This window comes from Frieseomelitta varia, unplaced genomic scaffold, assembly GCF_011392965.1.
Source record: "Frieseomelitta varia isolate USP_RPSP 00005682 unplaced genomic scaffold, Fvar_1.2 scaffold_449, whole genome shotgun sequence".
Lineage (NCBI taxonomy): Eukaryota > Metazoa > Arthropoda > Insecta > Hymenoptera > Apidae > Frieseomelitta > Frieseomelitta varia.
In genome coordinates this window covers 23,492-50,625 of record NW_025110200.1, presented here as the reverse complement: position 1 = coordinate 50,625, position 27,134 = coordinate 23,492, and the positions used below count along the sequence as shown (strand labels likewise).

Genomic DNA, 27,134 nt, shown 5'->3' with positions numbered 1-27,134 from the left:
AGAAAAATGTAATATAAAAACTTAATAAAAAAAAAGAAAAAAAAATACAAAATAAGTATAGAATAAAAATTTGCTCGACGTTATAAAATCTGACTCGATCATCACCACTGTAATTATGAAACTGTCCATTGTACAAGACATTAATCTACTAAAGACCAACGTTGCATTAACGCAACGTTTCATTCACAATCATTCTCAATCAATGTATATCATGAAATTCTATCATTTAACATTCGAGCTATGAAAAGAAATTTCGAGTTTCATATTTCTCACAAACATTGAACAGGTTGACATAAGTTCTAACGAAATTTTATGAAATTTAAAGGAACTGAGATATTTATAATATCGTGATGAATTGTTACTTGGTCACTAACGGGTCTAATAAGAGTCACAGTACACTTTTTTCTTTTTTCTACAAATTTGTCAATACTTGAAAGTTCGCATTTTCAATGACTCCGGCTCTTGTTGCAAGTTCTCGATAATTTCGCGCGAAATAATACGTATCGCTCGATCTCTTCCATCTTTTTTTCTCTCCATTGCGCGGAGGGTGAACCGCTCGGCCTCTCGAAAGTTTTTTAATTAAAATTCCACGTCTCCCATAACGATATATATACTCGTTCGACGAACCGAGACAATGTATTATTAATTAACTCGGTCTCCCGTCGACGTTGATTTACCCGCGCAACAATACGCTGTCTATTTACCTGCGAATACGATTGAACTGCTAATTAGGACTTCGTTTATTTATCGGCTCGTCGTCAACCCGATTGACACGACTCACGGTGAAAATTGATCGATTATTGTTTTTTTTTCTTTCTTTCTTCTTTTCGCACGGTTCTCGATCAACGCTCGCGGTCTATCCAATGCAATTACACGTCCACTATGATTCGACAATCCTTTCGTATTTTTTTCTTTTTTTTTTTTTTGTAAAATCAAATACAGAATTCTTCGTGATCAATATGCCGCAGTTTAACTGAGGAAGGAATAGAAAGAAAATTTTTGAAAGTTTTTGCTTCATCATTCAACATCATTGTGATCGTGGTTTATGAATTATTGTGTATAGCAGTGTCCCAATGGGCTATTATATGTTTTAAATTAAAAATTGATTAATCAAATTTAAGGTTACGTCTGCAATATTTGGATACAATGGTATTACGATAATATTGGTGAAAACTTTCAGGCTATAAAATTTACAAATGGTCAAGAATTTTGCTGTCTCCAAGTACTGACGATTGTGTGACAAGAAAAATTGAAAAATAATTACGATAAATAGTAAACAATTACACATTTTTTTGATTTTCAATTGACACGCGTATGCAAAACGTTCAGCAACGAAGTCAAGGCACGAATAGTTCGACGAGGAAAAAAAAAAAAAAATGCGAAACAACGAAAATTACTGAGAATTCAATTAACACGTGCGCGTGCTCATCGATTTTCGATCTTTAATGAAGAGTAAAATCCGACGAGGGGCTGTTTTCACGTATTGCAAATGGGGTTCAACATCGTAGGATCTCCAATGAAATTTCCAATTCTCGTTTCTTCCGGAATGTTCTTCCCTATAGACTCCCGTAGGCAGTGAACTCGTCAATTGGACTTCCTGCAGCCACGCCTGCGAGCACCGTTGCAGTAATTAATATAATTGAATCGCCGATTCGACGCCAAAGACTCGGCACAATTCGTGTTATGATTCTTTCACCGACGGTAAAACAAATTATAAATCAATTATCTCCCACTCTTTCTGCAGCGAATTTTCTATAATCTTCTCTGCAATCAATTATCTTGTTTCTAACAATCGTCTCATCGATCGTACGTAATTACAAAGCATCGAAAAATATCGTATTGTTATTTAATAACAGACTGATGGAAACTGACAGAAAATAGATATTCTGAATAATGTATTTCCGAGAAAATATTCTACCTAAAATAATGAAATTTTGGAATTAAATTACTCGAGATGATACGGAATATCGAATCACATTGTAACAATTGTGCAATCGTTAAATGAATGTTGAATTTTTGGAAATAACACATTGCAGTAGATGTATCTAATTATAAAACATTGGATTTTATATTACATTATTATTTGATGTAATTATCTGATTATATGGAATGTATTATATCGTTGCTTAATTGTCGTACAAAGTAAACATTTATCAGAATATTTTTGTAGGTGATGTTGAAACTTCTACAAGAATTTAATTTTTAAATTATAATAATCGTAACAGGCAGCAAATTGTAATAATTCTATCTAATTATGTGCAACAGTGGAATATATATATTTCAACCAATCAAAGATAAGCAAATATCGTAAATATTAGCAAGAGAAAATTTCTGTAAATGGCAATATAACGTGTTATATTTCACGATTATTGACAATCGAATCGTAGAAAATATCATCGCCCTGTAACTTCAAATTTCAGAAGAATCCTAACAAGTTACATTACATTGTCTTCCAATTATTGGAACTCGAATTCCAAAAAAACAAAAAAACAAAAAAAAAAAGAAAAAAAAAACAAGTATCAAAAATACTCGCGAGGAAATCTAGATCTAGAAGAATTTAATTTCCCCTTCAACCGAAATTTTCTTCTTTTTCTGTTTTTGCAATATTTGCCAGACCACGGCGGGCGACACGGGACGAACGCCAGAAACGTTTCCTTTGAATTATTAAACGGACAAATGAAACGCGCCCTCCTCCCTTCGGGGAAATCAATGAAATTTCTATCGTTGGTTGGCACCAAAACCCGCCACCCCCCGCCGCCACGTGCGTCGTCAGTCATTCGCGATTACGTTGAATAATTAACAGCCGCCGAACTCGATCGTAATTAATTATGCAAATAACTAGCGCGTTCAATTTGTTATTAGATTCGTTGGGATTCTGCGACGATTAACGAGCCGGGCGGCAACGTAATCGTCCTCGGCGTGCACGTCACGAACACCCCCTTGCGGTTCACCGGCGAGTTGCAAGGAAAATCCTTCTATGAAATCGATGTCGAACGGCGAGACTGATCTTTGAATAATGGATAATTTCCATCGCTCTGTTATTCATCGATTGTACCTATTTTGGGACGGCAGGGTCTCTCACTCTAGCTGGCAGTTAATTCACGAGATACGCGATTCTGAAGTGTTGTTAATTTTAAACGTCGTCGGTCCGCGGCGATTGAAGCGAATTGAAACGAACCTCACCGATTTATTCCTCGTTTGTCACGTTCGAAGATTTATGTGAACGACGTTTAGATGTTCAATATTATATATATTTCATAGACGAAATGCTGGTTGAACGTTAATTTATGAAAATTTCGCGCACGATGTCGCGAATTACATCCATTTGGAACGATTCTGCACGAACTGAACTTTCCTCGTTGTTACGATATTTATGTTTATAATATCTCGTTGCTGTTTCTTGTACAATGTTTTATCTTGGAGAGTTTGAAAGAATTTTAAATTCAAATGGCAGTGTCTATAGAATTCTATTGAATTTGATATCCTCACGTTGAATTATGTAACGTCACTTCAAATCTTTTATAGAAATTTCCCTGAAGAAACCCATTGCCATGTAAATTTTCTCAACTTTCTTGCGAAAGATCGCTGAACACGTTCGCGTAATTATACAGTTCGAGTTTCGAACAATTGTAAAGAGCTTTCAATGAAGTGGTGCATTATCACACGAAAATTTAACCTAAACCTGAATCATCTTCAATTTGATCCTCTTTAAAACTCAATCGGTATCACGAATTCTTAAAACCTTTTAATTAAAAAAAAAAAAAAAAAAGAAATTAAATCTTCGATTTCGAATAATTCCAAAGAATTCCCGGTTTATAAAATTCTCGTTTCCCAATCCAAGTCACACCTGACCCATTCTACACCCCCCGTTCAACACTCTAAAAAAAATCTCCATATAAAGTTCCCTCTTTCACTGAAAAAGAAAAGCGGAAAAGCAATGTTATCCCATAAATCCTCGAAAAATCACCTCGCAAATAATCATTAGAACACGCCTCCGCGACGTGCGGTGCCGGCGTTAACCTTGAATCGATGAAAAGCCAGAGCTCTCCGCAGCAGCAGCGTGGCGAATCAATGGGGGTTGGCGCATCGGAGGTTTGCGTACGTCGAGAGTCATCGTCGGTCCACGAGGCTGTGAGTAATTAATACGATTGAATTCTATTCTGCCGGCTGGTGCAGCAGCTTTGAGGCTTTCGCGCGCGCTGCAGAAGCTTCGGGAGAATGAGAGAGAGAGAGAGAGATAGAGAGAGAGAGAGAGAGAGAGAGAGAGAGAGAGAGAGAGAGAGTAGAGAGAGTAGAGGGTGGACCGACGATGGGGTCGGTCGCGAAGGGTGGAGAGGGTGGGCTCTGCTGGCAGGGTTGCTGCGAGCGATCAATAAACGCCGCTGCCAGCAGCATCCACCCCTGGATCCACGTCTCCCTTCTTTCTCTATCTCTCTTCTTCCCACCCTTCCACCCTCGACATCTTTCCTCCCCCCACACGCGTCTTCTCTCGAGAAAGACTTCCTGCTTGCCTGCCTCTGTCTAGAATTCGTTTCTTCATCAATCGGTCTTTTCTCTTTCTTTCTTTAGAATTTACAATTAGAGGGATGATCTTTCTCTCTCTCTCTCTCTCTCTCTCTCTCTCTCTCTCTCTCTCTATTTCTTCGAAAGGACAGCTCTCCTTTTCGTTTTTCCCCTTGGAAGGATAGTTTTTAAGTTTCACTTGCGCTGGCAACTGGATTGCGGACCATAACGAGTGACCGTACCACAAACCGTATACGACAATTCGTCGCTTTCTTTTTGAACTCGCCGATATCATATGATATCACTGGATAGAAATAAATTGAGAAGTATAATAAATTTATCATTTGTATTGCCTATTTTGCTTTATTTAAATATACTTGAAACTGATGAAATACTGCAATTTTGGATCACGTCATTCCAGCGCAAGAGATTCAAAGAAAACTCGCTGCCTCGTGTCCTTTGTCTCGAGACTGAATTTCATTCTACGTGATCGATTCCACGCGTGTTTTTCCAGATGTCTTTCCTTTGTCTTGATTTTTCTTTTCCCTTTTCTTAAGCAGTCTCCCTTGCCGAGGAATCTCTTGGTTCTCACTCTCGATTTTCCTCCCATTCTCCCAGCGACGTCTCGATTTTTGTCCCCGTAGGGTAGATGGCACTCGCGCCTCTGAATACACTTTCCCTCTCTCTGCGCTTTCGCTTCGGGGATTTCTCGCTTCACTATTCTCACTTTCCGTTGTAATATACAACGTTTCTCTTTCCTCTTTCACCCCCGCTTGTTTACTTGTTCCTCGCCCCGTTTGTATTGTATTTGATTTAAAAAGTTGCACGGAAGATTGTGTTTTCTTTTCGCGAATAAGTTTACTGTTGTGTTTTCCTTCGTGCTTTATTATATTTGGTTGGGTGTCGGAAGTTTCGCGCAGTAATTTCTTATTATTTTTTATCACAGTTATTTTGGCATACCTTGTAAGGCACATTTTTTTTTTTTTTTTTTATTGATACGCACGTTTGACATATCCCTTGTCAAAGATTGAAAATTCGGTGGATCATTTCCATTGTTTTTTTCTCTTTAGAACGCGCAACTTTCTTTATTTTATTCGTTGTTTTATTCAAGCCTCATTGTTTTGTTTCAACATTTATACACTTTTATCAAAAAATATCAAAAGTTCTGCGCAATGTTTTCTCACCATTTTTTTTTTTTTTTCTTTGTTTTCCCTTTCAATCAGAGTTTACTTTGTTTTACAATATCCAGTTTTCCATATTCCTTTGTACGCAAGTTTTCTATTATTCTTTCCGCGACATTCAGTCATTTCTTTTTTTATGTTTGTTGTTGTCCCTTCTACCATTCGATCAAATCTTTATGTCTTTAAACTTTTCATTAACAAGTACTAAACATTCTGCGGAACAATTTCTCATAATTTCCATCGTTCTCTTCTTCAAAGTTTATTTTATTTCATTCTACTGAAAGTTCTGCGTCAAAAATCTTCCATCATTTTCATCATATTTCCTTCTTCGCCATTCACTTCGTTTAATAATGCACAATTGACAAATTATTTTCTTTTTTTTAGAGTCAATAACTTCTTTTTATTCTGTTTATCATTTTTCTTTTTTTCATTTCGTCACCATATTTTCCCTTATTTGTAATTTAACTCTCCCTCTCGTGATTCACACAGTTTCTTCGTTTTATACAATTGCTTTTACCTTTTGCTGCGTTTAATTACATCCTTGCACAAAAAGCTGTGCGCAATAATTTTTCACCATGCTTTTTGCTCTCTCTCTCTCTCTTTCTCTCTCACCTCCTCTGCCTCACTTTATCCTTATACCCGCGGTTACATCCTTTAATCTCTTAATTCACCCCATCCATCCCGGAGCCAAATATTATTTCATCCCCAGCCTCCGTTTACCTTTCGGCATTTCGTTTTTCTCTGCGTCCGCGCACGATTCGCCTCTTTGTCCTCGTATTCGTTCCATCAACCCCCCATTTTCTTCGGTTCCCGGAGAGTTTCCGCACGAAGATAGGCAATAAGTCGATACAACCGACTCGAATTTCTCTCGGCTATCGTAACAATTTTCTTTCGAAATCTACCGGCGGAAAGAGGACGATTCCGCGGTGGAAAGAAAACAATTCGCAGCTCTCGAGACATTTCCGCCGTAAAATCGCCGGCGACAAAGGATTTTCACGGAACGAACGACCTCGACGGAGAAACAATCCCTCCGCTCGTTTTACACGCCGAATAATACTTGCGTTTTCTGTCGTTAAAAGATTTCTCACGTTGAAGGAAAACATTGTTTTTTCTCGTTTGGCTGCAGATTCTCTTAACTCTTTCAAGACATATTCCACCTTCTTTTTTTTTTTTTTTCGACGACGACGAGATTGGAACACATTAAATAATTTAAAAAAAGTACAAGTTAATAGTTCAGAATTTTTTGGATTGATTTTGAGAGTATCCATTTAATTTGATTAGCTTACTAATCTCTGTTGCGGAGAATGTGAAATATAAAATAAAATTAAATATCCTGTTAATTGTAATTACCAATATAATTTTTTTGAAATTAAAATAAAATAAAATTAAATAAAATTAAATATCCTGTTAATTATAATTACCATTATAATTTTTTTGAAATTTGTGGAACGTTAGAAGAATTCTTTCTGAAAATTACTCTGCGATACGTGTCGTATCACGGAATGTTGAATTGAAAATCATTTTTTATAATTGAAACAAAGGGGAAACAAATCTGGAAAAATTGAGAAAATTATCACGGAGAATTTCATCTCCGCGAGCAAAAACTTTCAATTAGAAACTTTCTCTCTGATTTACGGTTTTCCGCGCCAAGTCGTTTCGAGGGACAGGACGACAATGTGATTCGAGGGAAAAGGAAAGTCACGCGAGGATCGTTAAGTCAGATCAAATTAGATCGCGAATTCTCAGCCGGAAGATTAATGCGTTCGCAAAGGGTTGGAACGTTCCCGATTAGGCGAATTACCGATCTCTTTAAAATCGCGTTGAAAGTACGGGACGATCAAATACGCGACTCGTGGATTCGATTTCTTTTGAAGCATCAGCAGTTTTACTTTTCAAAGGTTGGAAATTTTCGAAGGATCCCCGAAAGAAATTCACTTTGAGGATTATACAGAGGAGAAGAGTGGTGTTAACGAAGCTTGAGAATCGTCAATAAAAACTGATGAACATGATAGATTACGCTGTCAACGTGATAGATTATACCTTTTGTCATATTGTACGATAAATCGTATTTTATCGATGTTTCGTTAGACATATTTGCAATTGAAATTTTCAGATGCGATGTAAAAAATTTTCCAACAATCACTATATTTGTAATAAATATATTGTGAATGTTTCATTTGATTCTATACGATTCAAATTGACAAATGTATATTCCATATTTATGGGAACAAAGTTCTGTAAAGAATTAAAAAAAAAATTCTTTTTCCAGAAATCGCTACCCTTAAACGAATTTTATTAAATCCTTTGAAAATTAAAATTCCAAACAGTTTTCCAAACATTGATAAATATTTCATTAAATGTCCCTGCGATAAAAATTCCAGAGCAAAATTTTGAAAATAATACAGATATATTGTTCCAACCTTCTATTCCTAATTCTAGAAATTTGACCTGAAATTCCAACGTAAGATTTCGAAGAATTTCAACTCGTTTCTAAAACAACAGAAGATCGAGAAACAATGTTTTCATCACGATTCAATGGGAAAAGAAATCGTTGCGGAAATTTTCCTTGAATACTTAAATTCTGAGAAGAATTCCAAGAACCACTACTCTTAATAAACAAACTTTCCATTCCCAATTCCGGAAATCTGATTTGATCAGAAATTCGAATATCAGATCTCAAACATTTCATCGAACATCTCAATTCGTTTCTGTAAAATTCATTTCTAAAAATGAACGAAAGTGGGAAGAAATCGCTGTATATATATATCCTTGACAAAAGTTCCCATTTTTACCTGCAAAAATACAAGAGCAAAGAAAAATTGTCCAACTCTCTATTCTTAATTTTGTAAAATGATCCGACGAAATAAGATCTCTAAATAAAATACCAGAAGATCTCGTCGAACCTCGCAACTGTCGTTTCTACAACAAAAGAAAATCGAGAAACAATTTAACAATTAATGATAAAATCAAGATCCATTGGAAAGAAATCGCCGTGTGTATCCTTGGCGAACGTTTCACTGAATTCTTCGCGACGAAAGTTTCAGAATGATCCTGAAAAACTTGGAGAAATCACTATTTAGATGTTCGATCCTCTATTCTCTAAGTTCTAAAAGTGATCTAACAATAGGACGAAAAGATCTCGTTTCTGTTTGTAAGAAAAGGAAATCGAGGAATAATTCTTTAATCACGAGCCAACGGATGGAAAATCGTCGCAGACGATTCAGAAAAAAAAAAAAAAGGCATGGCTGGAATAAATAAAGGAATGGCGGAAATGAAGGACGAAAAGGAGGGTGGCAAGAGAAGTGGAGCTAAAATAGAGCACACATACACACACGCGCATGGATGCAGACGCGAAACACAACCCCGTAGGGCGAAAAGTTAAATGCACTAGAGAACCACAGTCGCATGAGCCACGAGTAAAGCAACAGTGATTAGGTGTGTGTAGATTACTCGCTGCTCCTCTTTGCCAATTATGCGTGGTAACATCAACGTTTCCCGTGGATCTGGTTAATGGTAATCGCCGGACGGGGTCTGGCAAATTTCGACCTCTCACGGGAAAGAGGATGAGCTTGGTCTCTCATCCCTCAACGAAAGAGGAATCGTTGGATCACCAGCCCTCTTTTGATTAGAATTCAATGGTTTTTGGAGGAAGAGACGCTGGCTGGGTCGGTTCTGGATAGCGAAAGATCCCGAGTTTCTTTGTTTCGATCATCTATCTTCCGTGAGAATGTTTCAATTTGTTAATTGGAGGAAGCCAGGTCAACTCGTTGGTTCACATGTAGAGCAAAATTCTAGTCAGTGTGTAAGCAAGTCTAAAGTGTTTGATTTCTTTTTCGTTTTCTTTGTTCTTTTCTAGTTACGATTTTTATATATTTTGATGAGATTTTTCTGCACGAAATTTAGTAAATTTTCCACAGTTGTTCGTATCAGGATGAAACTAGTTTCAAAAATAACAATGCGTCTTTGATGAAAACTGTAACTGATTAATAAAAATTGTTCGATGAGAGGAATTACAAATATAATACACTTCCAAAATTGTTCGGTAAAGAATCATGAATAATATAAATTCAATTATTAATAAATTTCTAGGTTTAGTGACGCATTTGTGACCGTCGGCTGATCATCAAATTTATTCATACACGAAACCTAGAAAATTCGTCTCGCGAGCCGACACGCAGTTCGGAAAGAATCGAACTTACTTGCACACCTCTACACTTCGATTCCGCCTCGAGATATCTCGAGAACTTCGAAAGACCAACGTGTTTCAATTTCAATTTCGCAGCTACAACTGTCGGAAGTTTAACCTGCCATTGTCGGTCTATTTGGAAAGTTAATATACGCGAGCTGAAATTGGCAGCTTCTCGTCGGAATTAGAAAATCAGAGCTCAGAGCCGAAAGGGGAGGTCGATAACGAGCAAAAGTTAGAGAAGCAAAGTGCACGAACGAGTCAAGTTCGCGTCCTCGAGGAAAGTGAACTTTCCCGGGGGCAAAGGAGACGTCCTTTTCCAACTTTTACCCGGGACAAGTCATCCGCAGTTTGAGACGGCAACAACAAACTAGACCGATCTTGGAAAATTTCATCGAGGCTCCTACTACTTTTCAAAGTGCTTCCAAACGGTTAATTTTCAATGGCAAACGCTTTGGGAACAGAGGTGAAATTTGCTCGTGTACTACGAAACTCGGCATCTTTCGTATGTTTAACGCATTCGAGGCAGATGGCGCAGCTGTCGTGTCATTTAATGCCCTTGGTCACTAGCCAAAGATCACTTGCCATATCTTCTGCCGTTTCTTTCAATGATTCTTGTAATTTTTCTAACAAAAATTCTTCAACTTTTCGCTCAACTAAAAGCACTTGTAATTCTTCGATTATTGTAACTAAAATTACTGTGATTCTTCTAAAGATAATCGTATTAAACGATCGTAGAATAAAGACTTTGAACATCACACTTGAAAAGATAACTATACTATAAGCGTGTTATAAAAATAGTGATGCATGTAGTAACAGATTGGATACACATGTGTCACTGTCGTTATCTAGAAAAGGCGAAAAGGAAAAAAGATGCGCACAATGCTATGCTAATGGAGTATGAAAAGATACATACAGATTACACTCGTAATAATCTACAAGAGGAAACGTACATTCAGGCAGATCTGATAAAAATTGTACGGTTTATATATCACCATATTTATGTTTACCACTACAAAGATATGATCGTCACAGTTTCCCAATAAATATTATTTTGAATTGTAATTATCTTTTTAGAAAAATACGTGATCGTAGTTGTCTTTTTGCGACAGTAAAATTGCTATTTTACTTGTAGATGTATGATAGAAAAATCACGTCACAATAGAATAGAAACACGAATCAATTAATTCTGCTGTAGATGGAAAAATCAACAAGATTCTCGGGGGAAAGTCTTTTTTTTTTCAAAATTCATCGATCTCTCGAATGCATTAAACGTTCGAAGGTCAATGGAGGAGGAAAAAAAGAAAACGAATTTCAAATTCCAAAGGTGCGAAGATTCGTTGCCTCCGAGCAACAAAACAAGGTGTTCCTGAAGCGGTAACAAAATGCATTCTCTGCTGGATATAACAATCAGTATACAACGATCTCGCTACACAGATAATCGAAAAACTCGCAATTTAAAAAAAAAGAAAAAGAAAGAAACTGTGGCCTGAGTCTCGTCACAGCTGTTTTCATCGATCCATAATTCATGCACTAAAAAAAAAAAAAAAAAAAAGATTCGTTTCAGAAATAACATAATAATGATAATGATGATAATAATAATATCATATAATATCCCTCGTACGAAAGCCATTCAACAGAACGAACGAGAAAACAAAAACAGAGGAAAACGAAAGAAGAAGAACAAATAAATAGGACAGTAGACACAGTGGGTACTGTACTCCGAGCAATGTGAGTAATTACGCATAAAATAAATGGCGGATGCAGAGATTAGTGTTGAAAAAAGAAAAACAAAAAAATAAATAAACGTGAGCGTCTACTGATGTCTACACATGTCTCTCAAACGGCGGTGGAAAAAAAGAACACGAATGAAAAATGGAACCAACTGCCTGCTGGAAGATTATCAATTCGAAAAGTGTGTGCAGGACCAGTTTTCGCTGCCAGTCGAATGTTGCACAAAACGACACCGATCTCACGTTTAATTCGATCGATTGTAATCTACAGTCTACGTATGTACACGCTTTGTTCTTTCGTTTATGTGTCTATCTTTACACGCGAGAAAGAAAATTGTTTCTTAAATGATTTTATAATTGTTTTTGCGTTTGAGTTCTTTTTTTTTTTCTTTGTCCACTTTGTAGATTTCACAATTAGCAATAATAGTAATTAATGGCAATGTTAGAACAATTTTTTTGAAAAATGTCGAAATTCACCACGTATGAAGGAGATGACTAGATACAGTTTTTATTCCTAGGTATTAATTTTGCTAAAAGCACCTGCATGCTTTTAGTAATTGCGGACACAACAATTTTAACGGATTTTGGTAATTTTGTCGTGTAATAAGCATTAAAAAGATAGCTCAAAAATGCTTGTAACTTTTCAATCGTGAATAATAAATTTTGAAGTTTTATGTATCTCTCGATAGAATCAACGAATATTCTTGAAACTTGATCTTCAAAGTCTGTCATTTATAAACAGAATTAACAAGGTACGTATGAAATTTTCTTTTATGATTTTGATATTTTTCAACCGTGATCCCTTCATGAATCTGCCAAATAAAAATTAATTAGAGTGCAAAGGAATTTCTAGTTAACAAGAAATTTACGCTTGAAATCTTTTCTCACAGCTTCCAACCATTTCCAAATTTCTTTAATTGCTCCTCACAGACATTGAAGTTTCCCCTTTCATTTACCTGCCGAAAGAAATTCATTAGATCAAAGATCTAAGCTTCTAAACCTGATTAATTCTTCTTAGAAATCTGTAGACAGAAGCAGACGAAACTAGCGAACGCTTTGTCTTCGCAGACGATACTAGCGAAAGACGAGGAACTCCAACCCTAAACGAGATAATTCTCTCCTACGGGCGTAAACTTTACTCCAAAGCGTATTCGACTCTAACAGTTTCGCAAATTCTCCCAATCGCCTATTCGTCTACGCTCCTCTACCATTAATCAAAGAACAACTTGGCCTACAATTATTCTGCCACCATTCGTCGCTTGTCTGGAGAGCTCGCGAGATCAGACTAAAGCGCAACGATCGATCGAGAGAAGGAAAAAGACACTGGTGTGACGATCATAATCCGTTCCTTCCCCTCTAGACTCGTTTGTTCGATGCATTTTACACGAACCATGCGATTCCCTGCTTGTCTTCCCATTACGACGTAACGAAACTGTGAAAAGAGACAGATGAAACCAAGAAAAAAAAAAAAAGAAAAAGAAAAAAAAAGAAGAAGAAGAAAGAAGGAACAAGAGAAGGAATCAACGTTTCTCTTCTCGCTTTGAAGACTCGTTTACGCGTTGAAAGCGTAATACGCCTCTCGTTCGACAAAAAGAGAGAGAGAGCAGAGAAGAAACAGACAGACACATACAGAGAAAGACATTGAAAAAAATGAAAGAGAAGAAGATATAAATGTCGCCCCTTCCTCCCTAACTCCCTTCCTTTTTTCCCTATTTGTTTCCAAGGAGGAAAGGGATTATCTGTCGAGCTTTTCAAAAAAAAGCGCACCCCTTCGAGGAGTGACTACTAATTGCTGGCGGTGCTTGCACGCTCAGCGGTAACTAATTAAGGCTACGCACTGAGACTAATTAGTGAATGCCAGGCTAAACAACCAATAAGTAAGGTAAAATGTTATATGTACTATATGTACTATATAGTATGTATACGTATAGATGTACATACTCGTGTCTGCTGGAAAAAGGAAAGAACAGCGAACGGCGACGAGGCTCACGCCGTTTCTTTTTTTCTTTCTTTCTTTTCCTTCTTTTTTGCTAAAACTGTGGAAACTGTACTCTGACACGCTGAAAAATTTTGGAGTATCATTTGCTTCGTTCGTTGAAGAATTTTTCTATCTTTTTTTTTTTTTTTTTTTCCTTCCTCTCGATGAAGACACGAACTTTCGGCTAAACTTTTCAAATATATTCTCTGAAGGGGAAAGGGATTCTTTTGGAAATTTTACGATAACAGACTGCGAATGGAAAATATTAGTATTGGTCCAAATTTGTACAATAATTCGACAAAACATGTGGGATATATTATTTCGTGAAATACGAATTTCTGCACAAAAGAAAAATGTCACGTTTGAAAGAAAGACCAATATTTTTCTGCTTTTTCTATCTTCTATCACTCTATTACAATTGACTTTTAAACGCAATTGCAGAAAGGAAATTCAAATAATGATTTATGGCCCCACGACCTATGAAATACTTTTTTAATTATATTCTTGAAAAATGTCACTTCGCTAGGAGGTCAATTTACTTTTATTTCAATTTCAGTGACTCGTTGAGCCAATGATTTTTTAATTCAATCTTTAATATTTTATTGCAATTAATTACTAAATGTCTAAACACAATTAAAAAAGTTCTTTCGACTACAATACTTCAACTTAGATACTTTACGTGTTAATTCTGTGAATCTTTGCAGCAGAAATACATGAAAATCCGCAGCCTGATGTATTGTAGATTAGGATTAAGAAATCCGTATTTATAGAATTGGAAAAGAAATTTTCAGTTCCTCTGTTTCCCGAAGAATACTTAGCAACGACGAGAGAAATTACTCGAAGGATTCCAATTCTACGTTCGAAATATCCTGAAAGTATATCTGAGAAAGAATGATATTTTGAAAAATTCAGCCGATTCGGTTGCTCGATGAAGGAGAGTATCGACCACTGGAAATTATCGTGTTAGAAACGAGACAGCGAGCTACGTGACCGATGCGATCTTTTGTCTGAACGATGCGATACGAGAATTAATTAGTTACCACTAAATCAAAGGCGGCACTTGTCGAGCATGCAGCAACCTTCGCCCGGCCAAAAAATTACTGTCATGTCTCTCGCCAACTAACACACCGTGCCACGATCCAATAACATTAATCAGTAACAACAGTTCCAAAAAAGAAAGAAAAAAAAATATATATATATATATATGTATATATATGTAAGATAAAATAAAAAGAAGACTCAACGTAAACAAGAATATATATACGTATATATATATATAGTAAAAAAGGAACGAAAAATAGCGAGAAGTAAGTACATATATCGTAAATACCAAGTCGGCGGGGTTATCTTGAAAAAAAAAAAAAAAAGAACTCGGGAACAGACATTGAAATAAAATAAAAAAAGAATTTTAAAACAAATCGTGCCGCCGTGACAGCTTGTCTCTGAAGAGAGAAAAAGAGAAAGAGAAAGAGAAAGAGAATAAGAATTAGAATAAATAAAGAATAAATCAGAATTCGCGATGATTATCACTGTTAATAAGGGGACGAGAACACAGCGCCGAGAGGCGCTAATCGAAAGGCAGATAATGTTTTCCGATAATGTGAAAAGAGGCGAATAGAGAAAAGGAATGGTAAAACGAACGAAAGTATAGTGAAAGAAGAAACGAACGAAAGAAAGATGCGTTCTCTGATAGACATGCTTTTTCTCTTTCCCCCTTCGTGGCGTTCTTTCTCGCGGATGCCTTTCGAAAAATACGCGAGCAATTAGCCAGTACAACTTGCATCATCGACTCCGTCTCTTCTTCTCTCTCTTTTTCTTTCTTTTCTTCGTTGGAAGAAAACTTCGTCATATTCGTCATACGAAAATGCGAAATGCGACGGCTAACAAGCTGCGAATGAGAAAGAGAGAGAGACAGAAAGAGAGATGAGGAGAGACAACGAAGAGAACAGACAAGACCAAAAAGAAAGAAAGAACGAAACTAAGGGGACACGAATAATAAAATGAAACGGAGAATTTAATGAAGAGAGAGAGAGAGAGAGAGAAAAGATAGATACAGAGAAAGAAAACAAAAAAAGAAGAAAGAAAGAAAGAAAAACGAAAAACGTACGTGTAAGATACACTAGGAAACGCAAGATTGTTTCCGCAATCCACACTACTCAGCTCTCGTATACGTGTACGTAGGTGCAAAAAAATATATATATATATATGTATATATATATGTATAGTAATCTGTACGACTGCCAGGACGGACGTACCACAACACGTGAAATTATAATATAATAATAAGGTATAGCCGTATGTATCCGTACACACGTTCGTACCAAAGATAGAAGAAAAGGAGAAAAATACAATACAAGTAAAATGTAAAATATTGTTGAAACACTTTTTTGGAAACGTTTTTTTCTTTCGAAAACATTTATATGCTACCAAGATTCGTATTAATAGTGAGAAACGGAGAGACTTGATGTTACATCGACAAGTTTTAGTAACGACGTGCATACGAATACATACGCGTTATTCGTTATACGTATATATTCAATATAGATATATGTACGGTATATATATAATAATATATATATAATGTATTCACAGGTGAATCTCATATGAAGGCAAGCCAAGGCCACGACATGAGACGTGCAAATTAAAAAAGGTAATAATTATTAAAAAAAGAAGCAAGTAAAAAATTCTCTCCCAAAACCGCTTTCCAACCACAACCAAGCACAACCACAGGCAAGGTACGGGCCTTTGTCAACGAGACAATCATCAACCAGTGAATATGTGGCGCATTACCGTGATTATTATATATATGTAATAGTAACAATTTGAAAAATCTATATATATATATATATATGTAATGTGTGTATATAGATACATATATATTACGTATGTGTATGCATGGTATATATGTATATATATATACGTTATGAAGTACGAAAGATGGGTTAATTAAATGGTAATGGTGGATGGATTTGGAACGAGTGGAACGAGGCGGCAGACGTAGAGGGGATTAATCAAAGTACGATTAATAACAACGTGTGGGACTCAACGACGAACACCGTCGAGGGGTGATCGTTAATATGATTTGTTGTTTAACCGTTAATCGTGGTCGAGATTAATTCGTAGCAATCGGTTAAACGAATTGAAACGGCTAGTAGCTCGATCTCGATTCAATGAACAAGTGGCGAACGAAACAAGTGCTGGCTTGTGTCAATTGGATACATTAATTTGATAAGTTGGATAGTTGGATACATTAATTTGATAATTTTCCTCTTTCTGTTTGCAAAATGAATTCGTCGAATTATTTTCTTAGCGCTTAGAAACTGGATACAGACTCTGGATAAGTCTAGAATTTGTCAAATGAATTTGAAAACTTCTTAGTCCCGTGGTATTTTCCATTTATGAAAGTATCTCAGACTTTGGATAATTCGTCATGCCACGTTAAACGGTAGTAAATTAAAATTTCAAATTAGGTGTCTTCTAGTTAATGTTGTGTCAGATAATAAAAAGTCGAAGACAAGCTGGAATTTTTCGAATTTTCTAACGTTTCTCTTTTGTCTCGTTATACAGTGCTTCCTGCTTGTGGAATATTCCACAGATTTTGGTTAATTCGTCATGCTACATCAAACAATGAGAAGCCGAGAGATTGTAAATCTAGAATTCGCACAATGAAAATATCGAAAGATCTCCTCTCTCACTCTCGCGAATAGTTTTCTACTCATAAAGGTAATAAGTTCCACAAAATTTTGATTAATTCGTCATGCTACGTTAAACAACGAAAAGCTACGTGACATCGTTTCAACTATCTATAAATATACACTACCACCACGAAACCGTAATCAACACAGAAACAGAAGGAATCGAAAATAAAAAGAAAAAAAAGAGAGGAGAGAGAGAGAGTGGTGCGCTGTGCATCAATCACCCCCGGAGAGCCTCCTAACTGCTGAAAGTCTCTCCCTCCCCTCCCCGTTTCGTTCGCGAGACCACCCTCGAAAAATCCGCGCAAAAACTACTTGGCACAACTCTACTATGCACGACAACAAAAACTACCCAGAGTGTCCGTAATTATCCAGTGTCTCTGTACGAGAAAAAGCCAGCACTGATGCGTCCGCAGCGTAACATACGTAAAGTAGTCATCTCGAGACTTGCTTGCAATCCGTTAATTCAATTGAGAATGGAGAACAAAAAAAAAAAAAAAAAAAAAAAAAAAGAGAAAAAAAAAAAAAAAAAAAAAAAAAAAAAAAAAAAAAAAAAAAAAAAAAAAAGAACAATGTCGAACGAAGAATCGAAAAGAAAATGGAAATATGTATGAAAGCAAAGAAATTGTCCGCATTGATCATGCTCCAACTGTTGAGGAACGAATGCTACAAACGATGGTGAAAAATAATTTGTACGGTGTGGATAAAAATCGCAAATGACTCGAAGATCGATGGAGAGTAAAACACAAGTAGAAGGGGAACGGAACGGCGTGATTGTAAAAAGTATTCGAAAAGTGTGAAACGTTGAAAAATTAGGAACAACGATGAGTCTCGAGTCAGTATAAATTACACCGATATATGCGTGCGAAACTATAATTTATTAAGAGAATGTTCTTTCACGCCGATGGGCAAAAAAATGATAAAGTAATTTCTGTCATTTTCCATTAAAATCGGCAAACTGAGAATCCAAGGGGAAGAAAATGATTATTTCCATTTTTTCGCTCCCAACGCTGGGCAATTGATGAAGAGTGCGTTTTAACGTTAAACTAAATTTTCAATAAAAAAAAAATTTCTCAAATGATACACTGATTCAGTATCGCGAATGGTGGCAAGCAATTCGCTTTTACACATAATCTGTGTTTTCCTTTTTTTTTTTTTTTTTCTTTTTTAATATCATTGATACAAAGAACTCTCACGAGATATGAAGATGGTAATACATTTTTATTTGTTATAACACAAATTCCATATATATGGTGCAAGTGATAGTGACGCTAGTTTTACGGTGGTCCGGAAGTGCCGGAGATAGTCACTAAATAGTGCATGTACATTCTGAAGCGGAAATGGGCAAAATTTGGCCAATTTGAAGTGCAACTTTTGACAATTCCTTGATGCCTTTTCTTCCTTTTTTCTTTTTTTTCTTTTTATTTTTATCAAATAAGAACAGTATCAAACTGCCTAAACGTGTGTTCAACGAGAAAAGAAAGAAAATTAAATTTCTATGTAAGCAATAGAAAAAGAAATACTGTTTCTAGAGCAACAGGGAGGTCGAAAAAGATACATTTGATGAAGATTATCTGTTCCATCTGAATCGAATATTATCAATGAAATCAAAGTCCGTGATTCTTATAGCTAATTTCATCTAAAATCAAATTGAAATTAACTGTTCTCTGTGTCCTTTCACTATTCATTCTTTTATCGTTTTAATGATCTTTCCATTAAATCCTCAGTCAAATTTAAAATATCGTGACTTTGCCCGCTTCCGTTTCCGGGTTCACCTTAAACGGTACGGTGATTTGAACGCATACGAGCCAGGTACAAAGAGAGGTACCTAAAAAGATATGATACAAAGGGCAGTCTTTCCTACGTGACTTATCTACTATGTCATTACATATAAGTACATCAGTGTCTACAATCACCATAGGAAAGTGTAGTCTCTAGTAACGCTAAAAAAAAAAAAAAAAAAAAAAAAAGAAGTAGAGTGCACAATCATGTTTGTATCGCTGGAATTAGTGTGAGAAAAGGGGAAGAGGGGGGCGTGTCACGTAAATGGGAGATGAATATGTACTATGTTACACATCACGATTGTCGAAAAATGCGGATGGAGTCGAATTTTACCCCAGAGACACGAGGCCGATGTTTCGTCAAGTTTCTACAAAGTGGGGCGTGTTTCAGCAAACGAGAGGTTCTTGGTTTGGAAAAAACTATTCTGTGTCGTTAGGAACACATTGCGGATTGTTATTCACAAAATGATGAAAGGGTCATCTAACGAGAGCGTGACGATCAGTTGATGTTAGTGTAGAATTAATGACAAGTTTCCTAATTATCTTGCAGAGGTTCGAATATTCGTCACTCGACCTTTTATTTTCAGCAGAGTAATCTTCTGTCGACGCAACGCGAGCGATTAAGTAGAAACTTTTCCATTAACTTTGAACTGGTAATTACGATTCGTGTCGAATCGAACGATTTTCGCAAGCAAACGTGTACGCATTGTTTCGAACGAAACTGAGGAGAAAAAGAAAAAGAAAAGAAAAGGAAAGAAAAGACAAAAAAAACAACCAGAACGTTTTCATCTGCAACTGAATGGCTACAACGTGAACAAAGGATACATTCCACGGATATAATTGCGACAATAGCCGGCTCTCAAACTATGAACAAAAAAAGCACCATGCAACATTTAACGCTATTTCGATAGGATACGCCACTCTGCGTTGGTACAGATTGTGATCTTGATCAGAATTATTACAATGATGATGATGGTTTGTTTCGCTGGTCACAGTTGAAAAGGCTCGAGAGAGAGAGTTGAGCAAGAGACGGCGAAAAGACTGAGACAGAGCAAAAGAATTCCTTCAAGAATTTTCGACGAGTGGTGGGTCAAGCATGACTCGATCGTTCCGATTGTTCTAATAAGCGTTCGAACGATGCGCTCGTTGATGAACAAAGGACGAGATAGAAATGCACGAGTGTAAATTTGAACTGGAGATGACACGATCCCTGTGATCAAATCCGCAAGAGAAAAACTCCACAGCGTTTTGATTAGCCACGCAGCAAGCACCGCTTCCCACATGAGACGTAAAAGAGATGTGTACAGATTGTCTATGACAGTGAAAACGGGATACACTGAATGCACGAAACAGAACGCTTCAGCTTGGATGATCGTCATTTATATTTACAAACTTGTTTATAGACAGGGTGGTACATCGATGGGTGGATGGTGAATAGAGAATGATGATGTGCGTTTCCATGGGTTTCCAAACGAAATGATATTATAAAGAAAAGAAAAAAAAAAAAAGAAAAAAAAGAAAAAAAAGAAAGAAAGAAAGAACAAAAATATATGTCTCATGCCGTTGTCGAGCCGATCTCCGTGATACGAGGTACTTTAGATAGATATACAAAGAGAGGGGGGGGGGGGCTGGGGGGCATATATACGGAAGGAGGGGTTGTGATGATGACGAAGTGATGGTCACATGACATTAAGTGGTCACATGACTTACCACCCAATTGGTGATTGACAGGATTACCGGGAGGCAAAGGCCTGGCGTCCTGCGTGTCCCCAGGCCCTGACGAATAGAGTGGAACAGACGTCCGATCGTAACAGAACTGATTGTTCTGCATGTCAGCTGTGTTGATAGTATTGGCGGTCGTGTGGTATATCATAGAAGAATGTTGTTGGTTGGAGAAGTGTTGTTGGGTATTCGTTACGTTGTGTTGATTGTGAGTCGGTGTTGCTGGGTTGCAACCCGAATGTGGATGACTAGGTGAAAGAAGAGGTTGTTCCTTACTCACTCCGCCGTAGTGCCGGGGCGAACCTACCCCACCTGCAACATCAAGCTTGTCTATCTCCTTGTTCCTTGAAATCTCATAGCGAGAACGTTTATAAACGCTTCTAGCCGGCTTCCCTCCGTGCTCCGCCTCGAGATCAGTGAGAGAGACACATCTACTCTATGGTATAGCTTCAAGGTCAAGTGCTCGGTGATTTTTCGTTTTTTTTTTTTTTTTTTTTCATAAACCGAACGCGTATATCGAGTGCATATTACAACGGATGATTTAAATCGACTTGTACTACTTGTCATAAATTAATAAAATATTTCGATATATTCTCTTTCATATTTTTTTTTTTTTTTTTTGTTGGATTCGTCGCATTTTTAATCGTAAGAACCGTAACGGAGAACGATATCGAGTAGAGTTTCTTTTCTCAAATTTGCAATATAAAATTCGATCTGGATAATTATACTGTCATTAAATGAACATGACGAAATATACTGATATTTAAGAATAACTAACATCTATACGTATATCTATCTAATCTAAACGTACATGTTCTGTTTTTTTTTTTTTTTTCTTTTTTTTAATATATAACAGAGAAACACATATTGGAATCGATTATATATACTTACCTACGCGCGAATAAAAATATTTATTCAAATCACACCTTTCAATTTACATTCGTGTTACGTACGTTTATTATTCGTATTCAACTCTTATACTCGAGATTTTTAACCACACTAATATAAAAAAATATTGAGCATCTCTGACGACACGACGAAGAAAAACCACAGCGCGACATATCACCGTCGTAAAATCCTTCGATCGTCTTGCACAAAGTACGAGTTAAAGTTACTATTTATAATTGCACAAACTTTCTCTATAAATGTACGTAAACTCTTTCGCAAATTTTACGTATTACGATCACATGGAAGAAAAAAAAAAGAAATCTCACAATTAATAAAGTAATCGAAGGTATTGAATGCACCACTGCGCGACCAGTAGCAAAAAGATATACATACATATATATACACATATACATATGTATATAAAAAAAAGTCTCGTTGTAAATATTCGTAATATGCAGTCGCAACGTGAAATGAGAAAGAGAATTTCGAAGAGGATTATCAACCTACCTGGCAACTGAGTCGTAGCTGAAGGTGTAGAAGCGGTCCGTTGCAACCGATATTGGGCCGAAGGATTCGGAGCACCAGGATTAGGACCAGGTGGAAATTGGCTGGCTGTAGGGGACGTAGGTGGAGGAAAGGTTTCCGCCGGAAACGGTGATTGCCGGGCGGATGCTGGCGTCCCTGGCGACGGCATCGATCTCTGCTGCTGCTGCAACTGCTGCTGCGCGGTCGGTGGTTGCTGCGATCTCACCTGGTTAACGGTGAATAATCTCGGGGTATTACCATAGTTGCCCTTGATGACAAAACGTGAAAGAAAAGTTAAACGGTCGCACTCGTTACAGAGTTGCAAACAAGAATAGAAATCATACGAATAGAACTCTCTGAGAGGTAAACAGTGAAACAATTATTCTGAGAAACCACGCGCGCGCGCGCGCGCGCGCCTCCCTGATTAAATAAAAATAAAACTTAAAAATACAAACGAGAAACTACGCGGGCAAGCAGGCATTTAGGGCAGCTTGTCTAATTAAACGACTCCTGAAACGTACTTGCGTCACTCGTGGTGACAACGGCTGCGGATGGGAGAACGACAAAATACCAGCCGGGGAATGCGGCGAGAGTCGCGCTGCCGCAGACACTTGTTGACCACTGTTAAAATTACTGTTTACAATGGGGCTAGAAAAAATAAAAACAGGAAAACAAACGAGAGATTGTTAGATGTTCGTCGACAAATTATTAACTTTTTACTGATCATCGACTGACTTACTGTTGTGATAGCGTTGAAGGATGAGAATACGAATGAGCGAGTCGATGACCGGAAGGCATTTGGACGGATCCCCCATAACCTGGAGATACTTGTGAATCTGGGACACTCGATCGCTGAGGACAATTTCGACTGATCAGTTGGCACGTAAAACGACGATTGTACCTTCATATAACTGAGATTAATTTTACAATTAATTACCTGTAACGATACATTTGGCGCAACAGTATTGTTCAGAAGGTTGTCGATATTGTGAATTCCGGTGGTAATTTGGTCCGTAGCTGTAGCATTGGAAGGGATGAGTAACTGTTGCTGCTGCTGTTGTTGCAGCAACCTCTGCTTCAATTGTTGCTGTTGCTGTTGTATCATTTTTGTCCGTTGCTGTTGTAACTGTAACTGTTGCTGTTGCGTGAACTGAGCAGTCGTCTGCCTAACGCCCGGTTGCGTGTTAAACCTCATCCTCGGTTGTTGTTGGTATATCGGTGGTGGCTGGTAACTATGACTCGTCGTTACAGGTGTGGTACCCAACTAAAATTACATCGTTCGTAAAAGAATATTAATTATTGCGAGCGTCACACACGCAAGCGACAAGTAATACCGAGAATAGAATCAACAGAACGGCTGATGTTAAAAATAATCTGTCGATTTGCACGTATATTATGATTATTGCGGACAGATTTTATAAAAATACGCGCGGAAAGGGTATCAACTTACTGCAGTAGAGTAAGCTGGAGGCGTGCCAGGAATTGTTATCGTGGAAGACGTTGGATTTACGGCAGTCTCGCATAACATCAACGACTTCTGTATCGCGTTAATCGCCATCTTCTCATTCAACGCGTTGTTTTGCGGCGCTTCGATTACATCTAGGAGATTTGCTATCGCAGACGAATCTATTGAATAAAAATTATTATCCATAATGGTAATTACTTTCGCTGTCACGCGTACTGTAGATTGTTTCGCGAATACTCCCCGAATGAAATGTGTTAGCTTTGTATCGCCTAGCGAGTATATCTTTCAAACGAAGCGTCATTAAAAGGAAGCGAAATCACAAGGTTTGTAATTAACAGCCGTGACAGCGAAGGTACAGAGTTATATATATTATAAGATATACAGTAAGTGTAAAGGAGTGAACAAACGATTGTACGATTAGGCACGGTTCATGCGGTTTAGTGACAAGTACCAATTAATTTTTATACCTGTGATAGCTTCATCTGGCACGAATTCGATAACTTGATCTAAAATATCGGAAAGATCAGGGTCTGATGACTGATTGTCCCAATTACTGGGATCGGTGCTTGTTTGACGATACTCTCCGCTGCCCGTAAATTCCGAATCCATTTGACCCATTTGAGGTCTTTGTTGCTGCAACCCGATGGAGCCTCGTAATTATTTGTTCAATTTCTCTCATTCGTTATAGTTTTCACGCTGCTGAAAACGACTGTTACCTGACTTAGCATATGAGTGAGGTAGGTATTGGTTGTTGGGCGAGGTAGTTGTCTCGACTGGCTTTGGAGAGGAGTACGTGCGGAAGTAGCGGTAGTCGTAATCGTATTGTTGCCACCAACCGACTGCATGCTGCCACCTGTCCAAGGTTGCTGCTGCTGCTGCTGCTGCTGCTGTTGCTGCTGCTGCTGCTGCTGCTGTTGCTGCTGCTGCTGCTGCTGTTGTTGCTGCTGTTGCTGTTGCTGTTGCTGCGATTGTGGCTGGGACTGAGATTGTTGCTGCTGCTGTGGCTGTTGCGGTTTTAAGCTGCGAAGTAGCTTATCCTTGAAAGAAATAACAATGTCAATTAATTATTCAAATCTCTGGTTTCATTTTAATTTTTATGATACGTAAAATAATCGAGTGTACGGATAGATGTGTAATTACCTGCGGAGTTGCCGATATCACAGACGCAGGTATTGGTGGGATAGTGGTTGGCTGGGGAGGTTGTTTGGCCAACAACGAGGCCAACATCTTGTTTCTCTCCCAGAGTTTGCTGGTCGCATTGGTGGACGTACCGGAAGAAGACACTTGATGCGATCCATCCATGGGTCGTTTCGCGGCTATGTTCAAGTCACCATCTTCGCCGGGTCTCTTCTGACCAACTTGAGAGGAACCACCGAGTCCGACATTGTCGCTCGATTGAGACGGCGATGGCGTCGTGTTGCGAAATCCAAGGCTTCGCAACAGAGAATCTTCCTCCCGCGTTTGTGACTTGCACTGTCGAATGTTTCGATATTAAATTTAAAAAGATTTCACGTCGTGATCAATTTTCGTTCAACTTTACACTGGTGTTATTATTACAATTCCAGAGTAATCTTGTCCATAGATCTATATAAATATCGAGACTAACTAATAAGTTTGCCACTACCCACCTGTTGCTCTTGTACTTTCCTCTCGTCATCTTGATCTTTCAGAAGCTGCTGCAAAAGTTCGTTCCTCTTTTTCAAGCCAGCGCGAGCCTCTTCGTCTTCGTCGTCGTTCTTTTCGTTTAATAGCTTCAAAAGAACGAGTTCAATTAAGTAGAATAATGACACAGAGCATGGTATAATTACTATACGATAGATTATCGCGATCAACCAACAGCTTTTTTTTTTCAATTTCTGTAGCAACTTATTATCTACTATCATCCGTTAATATAATACTATTATCCGTAATTTGTTATTATTATTGCTTCCAATCGTTAAAAGAATTGATGATCGTCTCGTTACAAAGAAAAAGACAGACGTATAGATGGTTGATCACGTTCGCTACAACAAAAGGCACTTTTTAAAGGAAGAGAAAGAAAAAAAAAAAAAGAAGAAGAAGAAGAGGGGGAAAAAAAAAAAAACGAAAACAGAAAGAATATATAGCACGAAGTCAGTGGAAAGCAAGTCCGATTGACACCAGTCCAACGCCAAGTTTGGAATTCGCTGATGCCAATGACCAGCTTTTGTTTACCTGTAGCAGCATATTATTCCCAAGCGACGATTTCGAATGCTCCATGCTCGATTTCGGCATGTTGCTAGGACTCGTGCGCACTTTATTATTATGCTCCGGATGAAAATCGTCCTCGTCTTGCTGATTCAACAAGATCTTCAATATCCGATGTTTATTTTGGCTCTCGGTATCGTTATTCGCATTGTCCTGACTGTCCTCACTAGCACTAGCCCCCTTGGTCAACAAGTTTCTCAGTCTACCGGACTCGGTGGACACAACACTGTTCTGAGTTTCGACAACGGCGCCGGCGGTGCCAGTTTGACCGCCAGCGGCTGCGGCTGCGGCTGCGGCTGCGGCTGCGGCTGCAACGGCCGCTGTACCACCAGCGACGGAGGCCGCCGCGTTGTTCCTCGCGTTGCTGGCGGCTGACTCGATGGCAGATTGGTTGGTGGTCGAGCACCCGGTGGCGGTCTTCCCTTCATCCTGTCTCTTGGGCGTCAATCCGGCGGCCCCGTTCGCGTTAACACTACTAGTAGCGCTGTTGGTCAACGAGGACGTCTGTGATTCCTGAAGCGGACTGAAGGGGAACGAATTACTGAAGGTGTGAGCCGCGTTGCCTGACGTCGGGCTGAACGCGCGCAGGGGACTACTGCAGTGAGGCGCCACCGCCGTATTAGAGGAGAACGTTGCCTGGGGACTCGGAGATGTCGGGGCTGGCTGGGAAGATGGTCGTGAGTTTGGTGGCCCGCTCGCTCTCGATTCGGGCCTATCTGCCCACCCGCTGCTACTATCCAAGTCCCATGTGGAACTGGGGAACAGCTCGAATTCCAAGTCCATGTTCCCCGAAAAGTGGTTGAACGGATTACTGCTACTTAGCGACGGCAGGGGGTTGCACGACTCGGCCGCGCTGAACACTATCGAGTTCGACGATGCCGCCGCGGCGGTACCGGCCGCGTGCGACGACGTACCGGCCAACCCCCGGCTACTCATACCACTCACTTGACCGTTCAGATGCGCCACGGACATTAGCGGGCCACCCACGTTATTGTTATTATTACCATTATTGTTATTATTACTATTATTCGCACAACGGTTACTAGAGTGTCCAGAGCACACTTTGTTGTTGGAAAGCTGACCACCCTCGATAGGCGTTAAGTCATTGTCCCTATCATGGACAAGAAACAAAACAACACACGTATATATATATATATATGTATATATTTGCCGTTTACCATAAAAAACACTTTTTTCTGTTTTTTTCTGTTTTTTTCTTTTTTTTTTTTTTTTTTTTTTTTAAGTTTAAAA

General features: G+C 38.2%; 2 protein-coding genes across 3 annotated transcripts in view; both read right to left on the bottom strand.

Annotated features, from left to right (window-relative positions):
• Positions 1-17,759, bottom strand: part of LOC122532354 — a 35,157-nt gene extending 17,398 nt beyond the window's left edge. Inside the window, exon 1 of one of the 2 annotated variants that reach the window (XR_006307483.1) lies at positions 14,622-14,708. Coding sequence is in view for 1 of the 2 variants with exons in the window: in XM_043661071.1 (XP_043517006.1) it covers positions 16,172-16,184 (13 nt within the window). In the remaining variant the exon portion in view is untranslated. Of the gene's footprint in view, positions 1-14,621; positions 14,709-16,171 lie in introns of those variants that run through there. The other variant, XM_043661071.1, reaches the window with a different exon arrangement.
• A 2,569-nt stretch (positions 17,760-20,328) lies between these two features.
• The window catches only part of LOC122532353 (nuclear receptor coactivator 2-like), a gene marked incomplete at its 5' end in the record, with an annotated part of 23,549 nt that continues 16,743 nt past the window's right edge, over positions 20,329-27,134 (bottom strand). The window contains 11 exons of the mRNA XM_043661070.1: positions 20,329-21,091; positions 22,175-22,460; positions 22,714-22,840; positions 22,932-23,044; positions 23,130-23,456; positions 23,643-23,818; positions 24,125-24,290; positions 24,374-24,694; positions 24,798-25,130; positions 25,286-25,408; positions 25,851-26,994. Of these exons, the coding sequence (XP_043517005.1) occupies positions 20,613-21,091; positions 22,175-22,460; positions 22,714-22,840; positions 22,932-23,044; positions 23,130-23,456; positions 23,643-23,818; positions 24,125-24,290; positions 24,374-24,694; positions 24,798-25,130; positions 25,286-25,408; positions 25,851-26,994 (3,595 nt within the window). The remainder of the gene's footprint in view (positions 21,092-22,174; positions 22,461-22,713; positions 22,841-22,931; positions 23,045-23,129; positions 23,457-23,642; positions 23,819-24,124; positions 24,291-24,373; positions 24,695-24,797; positions 25,131-25,285; positions 25,409-25,850; positions 26,995-27,134) is intronic.